The 12061-nt window shown below is 43.7% G+C and overlaps 1 protein-coding gene across 5 annotated transcripts in view; it reads left to right on the top strand.

Annotated features, from left to right (window-relative positions):
- tacc1 (transforming, acidic coiled-coil containing protein 1) overlaps nucleotides 1-12061 on the top strand; it is a 140781-nt gene that overhangs the window by 103959 nt on the left and 24761 nt on the right. For all 5 annotated transcript variants that reach the window (XM_048618626.1, XM_048618623.1, XM_048618625.1 and 2 more), the window contains one exon: nucleotides 8161-8365. In XM_048618626.1, coding sequence (XP_048474583.1) covers nucleotides 8161-8365 — 205 coding nt within the window. The remainder of the gene's footprint in view (nucleotides 1-8160; nucleotides 8366-12061) is intronic.

Below are 12061 nucleotides of genomic sequence, written 5' to 3'. Positions count from 1 at the left end.
AGTGCTGTACCCTTTTTCGCATCACCAGTTTCCTGAAGCTGAAGGCTGTATGCAATACTCCACTTCTGGCCCTGAAAATGATTTTGTGTATTATTACACTCTGCCATTAGATTTCAACTTGGCTACTCAATAGCCATCACTACAGGACCAACCAGGCGTTATCTGCTCAAGGTGCTTTTTTTATAATCTTACTAAGCTGAATGCCCCAATCCCTCCAGACTTCCCATGACAAAGTATGTTTGTTAACTGAAAGCCATCAACTAACATTGGGTTCTATCAGCTGCGTTTTTTGACTATGCCTCTTCACCTAATAAAAATCTCCTGCACCCTTTCAACCTTTTAATTAGTTTCTGATATTAGGCACTGATTTATCCAGTGTGGTCATTAACACATATGATAAATGGAGGCAGTTGCAGAATGGAACCCAAATGGATGGCGTGGCATTTTACAACTCTCCTGAGAAAGTACCTTTGAGCTTCTGTTCTCCATTTCCACCCTTCTAAGTGGTCATTAGTGCTAATCATTGTCCTCCCACTAGTTTGCGTTTCCTGGATGCTCTCTGCTTGTTCTTGTCCTTGTTCATGGCATGTATTCAATTTCCCTGTCCAAAAATCAGACCAATTTGAACCCAGCCCATACAAGCAGTCTTGATCATAGAGTCATAGAGATATACGGGACAGAGAGAGACCCTTTGGTCCAACTCATCCACGCCGAACAGACATCCTGAATTAATCTAGTCCCATTTGCCAGTGTTTGGCTCGTATACCACGGCACTGTAACTTTTCATATACCCATCCGGATGTCTTTTAAATGTCATAATTGTACCAGCCTCCACTGCTACTTCTGACAGCTCATTCCAAACAAGCATTCCATACAAGCTGCATGTAAAAGTTGCCCCTTAGGTCCCTTTTGAATCTTTCCCCTCTCACCTTAAACCTATAACCTCCAGTTTTAGGACTCCCCCACCCCAAGGAAAAGACCTTGGCTATTCACCCTATCCATGCCCCTCATGATTTTGTAAACCTCTATAGGGTCACCCCTCAGCCTCCAATGCTCCAGGGAAAATAGCCCCAGCTTATTTAGCCTCTCCCTCTAGCTCAAACCCTCCAACCCTGCACATTTTTTCCGAACCCTTTCAAGTTTCACAACAGCTTCGCTAAGTAGGGAGACCAGAATTGAACACAGTATTCCAAAAGCAGCCTAACCAATGTCCTGTCCAGCCGCAATATGATATTCCAACTCCTATATTGAATGCACTGACCAATAAAGGCAAGCGTACCAAACGCCTTCTTCACTATCCTATCAACCTGTGACTCCACTTTGAGGGAACTATGAACCTGCACTCTAAGGTTTCTTTGTTCAGCAACACTCTCCAGGGCCTTACCATTAAGTGTATAAGTCCTGCTCTGATTTGCCTTTTCAAAATCTCACATTTATCTAATTTACATTCCACCTGCCACTTCATGGCCTGTTGGCCCATCTGGTCAAGATTCCGTTCTACTTTGAGGCAACCTTGTTCGCTGTCCACCTCCAATTTTGGTGTCATCTACAAACTTACTAACCAAACCTCCGATGTTCGGATCTAAATTGTTTATATAAATGAAGAAAAGCAGTGGACCCAGCACCGATCCTTGTGGCACACTGCTGGCAAACTAAAGGAAGATCTCGTGCACTGTGCCATCGATCAGCACTTTCTTGTCAATAATCCACTTGCTGACACTCGGTTTGGGTTCTGTCAGGACCAGGTGTGTTCCTGATCTCACTACAACATTGGCCTGAACATGGACAAAAGAGCTGAATGACAGAAGTGAGATGAAAGAGATTGCAGCATCTGACTGAGTACGGTATCAAGTAACCCTAGCAAAACTCAAGTTAGAGGGAATCGGGTGATGGGGATCTCTCTGCTGGTTGGAGTCATGCCGAGCATAAGGGAAGATGATTGATCTCTGCCCCAGAACTTTGCTGCACAAGTTTCTCAGGCCCAGCCAACATCAGCTGTTTCAATGACCTTCCTCCATTGTGAGGTCAGAATTGGGATGTTCGCTGATTGCACAATGTTCAGCACCATTCACGACTCAGATACTGAAGCAGTCTGTGTCCAGGTACAGCAAGATAACATCCAGGCTTGGGCTGGTAAGTGGCAAGTAACTTTCCATGTGACCTGAATGCCAGGCAAAAACCATTTCCAACAAGAGAAAATCTAACTAGCTGTCCTCCATGTTGCTGGCATGACCTTTGGTGACCCTCCCCTAGTATTAATGTCTTCAGGGCTTCCATTAACCAGAACCTGAGCTGGACCAGCTAAATAAATATCGTCTACAAAAGTAGAGCTGAGGCTGGTTATTGTGTGGCGAGTAACTCGCCTCCTGGCTCCCCAAAGCCTGTCCACCATTTCCAAGGCACAAGTCAAGAGTGTGATGGAATGCTCCCCACCTGCCTGAATAAGTGCAGCTCCAGCAACACTTAGCCCCTTCACCACCATCTACATTCACTCCCTCCACCACTCATGCAGAGTGTACCATCCATAAGATGTATTTCAGCAACTCTTCAAGGCTCCCTCGTAAGACCGACAATGAGAGGCAGCATTTCGTGAGCAGGTGTTGGGAATGGTCTCTGGTGTCTTGCAGCCAGTGGATGTAGAGAAGGTTACAAAGGCTCTGTGAGAAGGTCCCTGGGAAGAGTGCGGCAAGATAGGCTGTTGTGTGAAGCTTCCAATATTTGGGGAACCAAGTGTTGATTCATATTTTATTTTCATGAAGTCCATGCACAAGTTAGGATGAATAATGAAGGACTTAGATTAATGCCCAGATAGTCAAATACTAATTGAGGAATCCTCCTTCATCTGTCACAGAAAGGTACAATTTAGAAAGTGCTGTGGTGCTGTATTCCTGAATGAGGTTGCATTTCAACTAATATATCCTTTATTTTCTGCTTCACCCCAACAGTTTTTATGCTTTTTTTTTGTGTTTTGGGCAAAATATTTTAATTGGTGTCGGGCATGCTGTTCAAGGATTGGCTTTCTGTTCGTCACACTGAATCTGGTTTCTTGCTGCCCTCTGCTGGTCTGCAGTGTGTGGTAACAGATGGAAATTTGCATGATTGCTTCCTGTGGTCATGACACCACCAATGCAAGAAACAGACCTTTTGGATTGTTGGGCGGTTGACTTGAGAGTGGATTCATATCCGACATTTTTTCCACACCTCATTCTACCTGTTATCTCACAAGTTGACAATTCCACTGCTCTGTTGATCTGTATCCTATCTTGTGCATTACATAAACCTTTCATTCAAAACAGCACTGTCTGTATCCTTAGTTGCAGCAAAAATTCTTTTAAATATCATCCCTGTTCTTGGTGAATGACACTGACCACTGACCTCTGTTCTGCCAAGACCTCCATTTTTAAGCTGTCGTCATTATTTTCAAATCCCAAAGTAACCTTACCCCTCTCTGTGGGTATACTCTCCTTTGGTCAGTCCCACAGTCTTCCAAGATATACATGCTATTCCAATTCTGGGCTATTAAGCACCCCAAATTTCATTGGTTTCACCAATAATGGTTAAGTTTTTAGCCACCTGGACCCAAATCTGTGGAATTACTTGCCTGAATCTCTGAGTCTCTGCTTCTTATTCCTTTGAAGAGCCTTTTTATTTCAAGTCAGAAACTTCCACTGCCCTGAAATCTGTGTGGCAGGCCCTGAGTCAAATCTTGTTGGATAACACAGTCTTGCCAAGTTTTTTGAGACCTTATTCTGTAAAAATTGCTGCGTAGATACGTGTTGTTCTTTTGAAGGTGCTATACATACGGAAGTTGAGGAAATTGCAAATAATAACTTGTATGAAAATTTGAAATTGCATATTTTATAAAATGAATAGCAATGAGCGAGATGATTCTGGAAAGTGAACTTTTGTGGATTTGAGTGAATTGCAGGTCTATCTACATCACATGGACTGTAATGGGACCTAAAGCAGCTCACCACCACCTTTGTGAGGGCAACTAGAACTTGCAATAAATGCTGACCCAGCCAGAGATGCTCACTTCCTATGAGTGAATAAGAAAAAGGAAGAAACATTTGCACATAATGAAAACAAGGTGCTGCAAAGACTCAGCAGGTCTACCAGCATCTGAAGAGAGCAAAATGCAGTCAATGTTTTGAGTTCAAACTGACTCTTCTTGGTAACCTTTTTTTGCTTTTATATGTGTGTGAATAAAGCCTGCTGAAGTCTCTCAATATGCCTCCAAACCATTCACATGCAGTATGCCGCTGTGAAATTTCATGATGGCTGTGCTGGCAGATGTGTATGATTTAGACAACCTTGCATGTGAACGTTGACAAATGATGATGGCACAACATGCCAGCAACTTTTTAACCTTTTCCTCCAGAACACCCCCAATAAAAATGTAAATTCAGCACACTCTGAAACACTGCATCGTATGTTTATCAAAAATGTGTGCAGTTCTTTCCAAGACAAAGGAACAGTGGGACTCCAACATCGTTCTAAGGCACAATTTGAACCTTGCCAGCATCTTAAATACCATCATGGAGGATATTTACAGTCAGGCTGTAATTAAATGGGATGGGCATGTCATGTCATATGTCCAGGCTGAGCAGTTACACTGTCCTGCCCACTTCCTTTTTTAACTTTGTGGCTAGGAAAGTAAAAATCAGCACTGCCTGGTACTTTGGGCTGCATTGTTACATTGCTTTTAGAGATATCACAGGGGTTCACTGGTTTCCTGTTTGAATTACAGCATATGCTGGGTACAATATCTGTTGAACTATTGTCGACGAACACAAATGGAATTGGTTTGCCCCTGCCTTGACAATTTGAGACCATGCTATGAACTTCCTGACTCTGTGAATGGCAAAACCCGATAAGATCACGTCGGCAAACTCTGAAACGAATCTGATTTGAATCTGTTTTGCTTTCTGCAGACTAGAGTTGGAGTAGGAGGAAGTGGTGTCAGGGAGGTCATCGTCCCAGAGTGGTGTAGTCAGTCCAGGCAAAAATCTCCATTTCCCAGCCCATCAAGAAGAGATTGCTTTCAATGGGTGTCATCACAAACTGTGCATCTTAAAATGTGCTGCCTGTCACTCATACTTTGCCAGAAAGTGGTGTGTGTACACTCAGGGATATAGTCTGAGGACATGTAGAATGTTGACCACCCACCTGGTAGTTTGGATGCAACTAAAACAGCAACGTCATCATCTCTGGTTGAGACCTTCCTCGATGGAATTGTGATGGCTAGGAACAAAAATGTGATGTTTGCAGCCAGTCCCCAGTGCAATCTTGGTACGACAATCAGAGAAATGCATGAAGATGTCAAGTGTTTCATGCATGATCAGTTTCTAACACTGAGTCTGAGGATTTTGCATGTTGGAATGCGGGGCTGTAAGCAGAACTATTCTTTGATAGAGCTGGCATTACTTGATGGGGTGAGTTGGCTCACAAGTTTCCATAATTCTATAAAAGCCCCCTGCCCCCCAGCTCCCTTACCTGCAAGGCTGTGTATCTGTGATCCTTGGATAATTGTCAGCAAAATTCAATGAAACTACCATCTTTACAGTTGAAAGAGGATTCAATTGTCTTCAAAGCCTAGGAGTAAGGTTGGATTTTGGATTTTACTTCAAACCTGAGTCTCATTCATTCCCAGATGCCTGCGAGAATGTAAATGTGCCATTATTGAGTTACACAGCACGCAACAGACCCTTGGGTCCAACTTGTCCATGACAACCAGACATCCCAATCTGACCCTAGTTTCATTTCTCAGCATTTAGCCCATATCCCTCAACCCTTCCCGTTCATATACCCACCCAGATACCTTTTACATGTTGTAATATTTCCAGCCATCTCCACTTCCTGCGGCAGTTGGTTTCATACACATACCACCCTCTTTGTTACCCCTCAGGTCCCTTTTAAATCTTTACCCTCTCACCTTTAAACCTACAGCCCCTTGTTTTGGCCCCCCCCCCCACCCCAGGCACTCTCGAGAAAAGTTCTTGGCTATTCACCCTATCCATGACCCTCATGATTTTATAAATCTCTGTAAGGTCACCCCTCCTCTTCCCTGGAATTTCGGAGACTAAGTCCCAGCGTATTCAGCCTCTCCTTACAGCTCAAACCCTCCAGTCCCAGCAACATCCTTGTAGATCTTTCCTGCGCCCTCTGAAGTTTAACAACCTACTTCCTGTAGAAGTGTGACCAGAATTGTACACAGTATTCTACAAGTGGCCTCACCAAAGTCCTGTGCAGCTGCAACATGACATCCCAATTCCTATACTCAATGTCGTGATCGATGAAGGCAAGCCTGCCAAATGCCTCCTTGACCACCCTGTCTACCTGCAACTCCAATTTCAAGGAATTGTGCAGCTGCACCCCTGGGTCTCTTTGGCAACATTCCCCAGGACCCGAGCATGAAGTGTAAAAGTCCTGCCTTGATTTGCGTTACCAAAATGTAACATCTTGCATTTACCTAAATTAAACTCTATCTGCCACTCCTGGGCCTAATGGCCCATCTGATCAAGGTCTTGTACTCTGAGATAATCTTCACTGTCTACTACACCATCTATTTTGGTGTCATCTGCAAACTTAGTAACCATACTTACCGCATCCGCATCCAAATCACTTATATAAATGACAGCAGGCAGTGGACCCAGCACTAATCCTGTGGCACACCACTAGTCACAGGCCTTCAGTCCAAATTGCTACCCTCTATCACCACTCTATCTCCTACCTTCAAGCCAATTTTGTATCCAATTGGCTAGCTTCCCATGGATCCCATGTGATCTAACCTTACCATCCAAATTTAAATTGTTTGGATTTTTTTGTGTCATAGAACACAAGTGAGAAGCGCAGTGGTTTTATAGATTTGATTATTGTCTTCTGTGTAGGTTAAATGTTTGGTGTGTCTTGGTGTGTGGAATGGCGACGGCGAAGCTGCTCCATTGTTTGAAATTGAAGAGCGATGAACCAGCCACTCTGTCAGTGCCAGTATGGCTTGGGTCTTGTGAAACCTGCACCCTGAAGCTGGCATACATTCATAGTTTGGTCCACATTTGCAAGGATGTAAAATGCCACTGCTACAGCAATATCGCCCCTCACAAACACATCCACCATCCCCAATCACCAAGGAGAGAATGACCCTGGCTATTACAGAAATTGGGTATTGTTTGAAATCGAGTGGATTGATGCAGTGAAATGTCAAAGGAAAGATCAGAGTAAAGGTGAAATAGAGCAAGTATCTTAGTCAGGGGAGAAACAGAGAATCTAAGCTGATGGAAAAACATTATTTGATTTGATTTATTGTATTATAGTCACATGTACTTAAGTACAGTGAAAAGCTTTGAACTTTATAAATAGGTGGAGTTTCATTTCTCTCCCTAAGTTTATTGTTTCCCCTTCACCATTGGGTTCTGTACATTTAGTCTTATGAATGATATCCTATTTTATTGTGTAACCAGTATTTATGCAAAATGTGAAACTTTTTCTTGCTTTCTTTATGGGATGTGGGTGTCACTAGCTGGTGCAATGTTTATTGCTCATGCTGAATCACCCTGGAGAAGGTCGTAGTGGGCAGACTTCTGAATCACTGTATCCCCCTTTAGCAGCGCAACAATTCTGTAATCCAGTTCATTCCTGTGATGCAACCTTTCCTGTATGCCAAAGTGAAAAGCAGTCTTTGCACGCTGAATGTGTAAATCTCATGCATTCCTCTTGTCATGTATAGCACTCTTTTAGTGATTATTCAAACTAACCAGGTCAGATCTGGACTAAAATCAGTAGCGCCTCTGACGTAGCCCCAACACCAAAGACAAAGACCACTTCCTGACTGTTGATTTGGCAAAAAGACTGGTTGGAGCTTTATCTTTTGTTGAAAATTCAGAGGCAGGAGCTTCTAGAAAACTGCCACGTTGGTAATGTGTGAAAACCTGGAGTTTTCAAACTATTCAGTGGCCAAAGTTGCTCAAAATCCCATGAAAAATGGTTCACTATATTCGAGGAGGAGTACTATTCATTAGATTCAGCAGATTAGTGGACACCGAATGGTTACCAAACAGCCAGCCTTGGTCAACACAAGAAAATGGGTGTTCTCAGCAGGTCGTAGTTGTAGACAAGAGTTTGCATGAAAAAAAAAACTAAAGCCTCTTGCCTCCGTTTCAGGATGCCGAGCCAATTGAAAGGTGTGATGACCCTGACCTTGCCCACAGAGAGAGGCATGCTACTGATGAAGAGAAACTGGCCTCCACCACATCAGTCAATCAAAAACCTGCCTGCCAAGAGGCAAAAGCTGAAGTGGAAGACGACACTGAGTACTTTGAATGCCCAGCGACTGCCATTAAACAAGAATTATCAGTCTGTTCGGAAGGTAAGAGGTCTGTCTGGAGATTTTGTGGGCCACTGCTGCCCAGGGCCCCCCCTTGTGAGGTCAGCATTTTGCATAAGCAGCCTCGCTCTCCATTCCATTACATTCACCACTCGTGTCAAAGGGTGAGTGAAAGCACCATTCACGTTTTGCACAAGTTCTGATGAAGATTGCTATGCTGTTGAAATGACCCTGGTACAGGTCCCTTCCCGAGAAGATAGCGTGCAAGCTTATTCTTTGTGGGCTATTACCGGGACTGATTGGTGTGAAGTATGTCAGCAGCTTCAGGGAACCAGTGATGGATTGTCCAGTGGGACTTATTTTTTCATTTCAAAGATATCCTTTATGTACAAAAATATTTTTAGGAATATATACATAATCACAAATGCAGTTCTGTTCTGTACAGTGGCATATCAAGGGTTTTGATTCTATCCAAACAAACCAAAGACATCTCTTACACATGCAATACTATATTTACATATATTTGAGACACCAGCAGGGTCCGATAACTGAACAGAACCCCATTTATCTTGAGCAGGAAGACGTCAGACAGTGGTCTTTCCCCGCTGCACCTCGGTGGCAGCTGCCCCAAGCTTTAGTGCATCCCTCAGCACACAGTCCAGGACCTTGGAATGTGTCAGTCTGCAACGCGCGATCAGGGTCAACTCTTTGTTCCGGAAGACCAAGTTCCGGGAAGACCAAAGAGCATCTTTCACCGAGTGATGGTTCTCCAGGCACATTTGATGTTTGTCTCGATGTGCGTCCTGGGGAGCATGGTGTCCCACGTTGCGGAGCTGCTTGGGACGAACCTCGACAAAATCCACTGCATCATTCTCCAGACTTCCTATGCAAAGGCATATTCTAGAAAGAGATCGGTGACAGTTTGAACCCCCCTCGCAGCTGCTTCGAGGGAAGTGTGCAGTGACACAGACAGACCGGGTGTACATAAAGGATCTCGCAGGTAGTGCCCTTCTCACCATCACAAAAACAATATCTTGGTGCTTGTTGGAAAGCTCAGGTGATGAGGCATTCTGCCAAATGACTTTCATTGGGGTCACGGATGTTCAAGAGTCCATTTGTGATCAGGGAAAACTGTATCTAGAAAATGCATGTGACTGAAGCTCAACAGAAATGGTCCCAGAGACAGTGGTCCCAGAGACAGTGAGAGGAACTGTTTCTTAGCACTTCCCCAAAAACATGCTGCACCAGGCTAGGATTGTGGTGTTAGTATACTGACCCACTGTAAAGGTAAAACAATAAACACCTTTCAGTTAAATAAAAGCTTTTATCTTGCACACATTCTCAGTGTTTCATTTATTTTTCATTGCCTGCAGGCACTCTGTCTTCTTCATTGACTGTGTCCATTGAATGTCTGTCATTGCTTCACCCATTTCTTCATGTGTCATATTGTCTATGTAATGTGTACCTCTGTGCCAGTACTGTACCAGAAATGTTTTGGGGAGATTGTGTAGTTAATGGGCAGGTGGACAAGCCACAACTCTCCAGTGAAAGTTGAGAGACGTATGAGAATTCCTGTTGTCCCTCACAATTGGACAAGTATGAGAAGCTCATATTAACTGCAGTTCCAAAAGTAACTTGTGTCTTCCACTTGCTGCTTTTAAATTCATGTGTTTTTAAATCACTTTGAAGCGTCCTCCAAACCCTCTTTCCCCCCCCTCCCCCCCCCCCAAAATCTCCAGCCCTACATTCCTTCAAGATCTCTGTGCTCCTTCAATTCTGTCCTGTCTCACATTCCTGACTATAACTCAACCAGCGTTGACAGCTGTGCCTTGAGCTGCCTGGGTCCTTTCTCTGGGATGCTCTCTACCTTCACTTTGCATTCCTCCTTTAAGATGCTCCGTAAAACTTACCTCTTTGACCAAGAATTTTTGTTATCTGGCATTTCAGCTTCTTTTGTGGCTTGGCACAATTTCGACAATGCTCCTGTGAAATGCCTTCAGCTGTTTTACTGTGTTAAAATGCTGTATAATTCTAGTTTGTCCTTTGGGTTTGTAATGGAATGGGTGCCATTGTGAGTCGTTGCATCAGACAAAGGCCACCTTCAATATATTGCTAATGTTGCATTGGATTTTCACTGCAGTTCAAGTGAGATTGAGGCCAAATATCACTGACTGCTCATTGCACCTGGATCACCAATCTGTGATTCTCTAAATTATCCTAAAAGAGACTTGGATGATTAATTGCTGTCACAAACTTAGAGGGGTATGGAGTGAAAGTGGGATGCCTTTTCAAAGCACAGACATTTTAGGCCAAATGGCCTCCCTTAGGTTGGAAGTTTGAGTCGTGATGAGGTATTTTCTGGCCCCATACTTCAATACAAATTCATCTTGGGACCAGACAGCATGAGATGTCTTCATTGTTCTGTGACAATGCAGTTTGATTGAACGTATGCTAAGTGAAGTTATCACATGTGAGGCAGTAAACTGAAGCCTGGCAGAATATCTTGGAGTTGCATGTGTTTCATCTTTTTGCTTGATGTTTGATTCAACCTTGTGATTTTGATGACCATTGTTGTTTGTTTAATTTGTACACAGCCCTCTCCACGCTCAAGTATGTGACTTGTGTGAGTAAACTGACAGCCAAACATGCTTTCAAGTGGTTGACTTCCAAGCTTCACTTTGGACTGATATATTTAATTTCAGTACCGCACAGTGTGAAACACATTGAACCAGGGAGACAAAAACTGGTGAAATAGTTGATAACATGTAATCAGGAATACAGTCCTGCAAATTGCCTTAAAATGGAGTCTCGGGTACAACCACTTCTGAATAGCTCTTTGGTAGCCCTGAGTGGTTGTTAGCTGGTCGGGTCTGACTGGGGTGCCTGAGGCCAAGTGGAACAAGAAATCAGGGGACGGTCCTATGTTAATTGAGAATTTATAGGTGAGATACACTAATAATAAACCAGCTAACCTGATGTTGTTAATATCTGGGAATTTCAAGGGTGTTGTGGTACAGAGGTTCTTGCCTCGGGGCCAGAAGGTCTGGGTTCAAGCCTTACCTGCCCTCGAAGCCTATCACAATAGGTCTACACAGGTTGATTGAGAAATGGCTATAAATTGTATTTAATAAAATATATACATAGAAACTGTAACTCTAATCCTCCGATTTTTAACAGTTATATCTTTATGTTAATTTATTTCCATATTTGCCTGCCTAAGTAATTTAAAATCTGACTAATTTTGAGATGATGAGATTGTGGAAGGTTTGTTTTTTCAGGCAGATGGCAATGTGTAGGAATCTTACAGTATGTGCCACCTGCCAAACAATCTCCATGGTGGTGAACTCAGCTTGCACATGATGTGATTGCTTACTTCATTGCTGCGTTGTGGGCAATAAATCATCTACAATGATCTCTATACACAAACAGGCTCACACTCGCATGCGTGCCTGCACACACAGAGAGACCCACACAGTCTCTCACACTGTCTCACACTTGCACACAGACACACAGTCTCTCTCTCTCACACACACATACACACACAGTCTCTCACAGTCTCTCTCACATGCACACACACAGTCTGTCACACACACAGTCACACTCACATGCACACACACGGTCTCTCTCTCCTCTCTCTCTCGCACGCACTCTCTCGCACGCGCACGCACGCACTCTCTCTCTCGCACGCGCACGCACGCACTCTCGCTCGCACGCACTCTCGCTCGCACGCACTCTCGC

The sequence above is a fragment of the Rhincodon typus genome, chromosome 40, assembly GCF_021869965.1.
Source record: "Rhincodon typus isolate 14 chromosome 40, sRhiTyp1.1, whole genome shotgun sequence".
Taxonomy (NCBI): domain Eukaryota; kingdom Metazoa; phylum Chordata; class Chondrichthyes; order Orectolobiformes; family Rhincodontidae; genus Rhincodon; species Rhincodon typus.
This window is presented reverse-complemented; position numbering and strand designations above follow the sequence as displayed.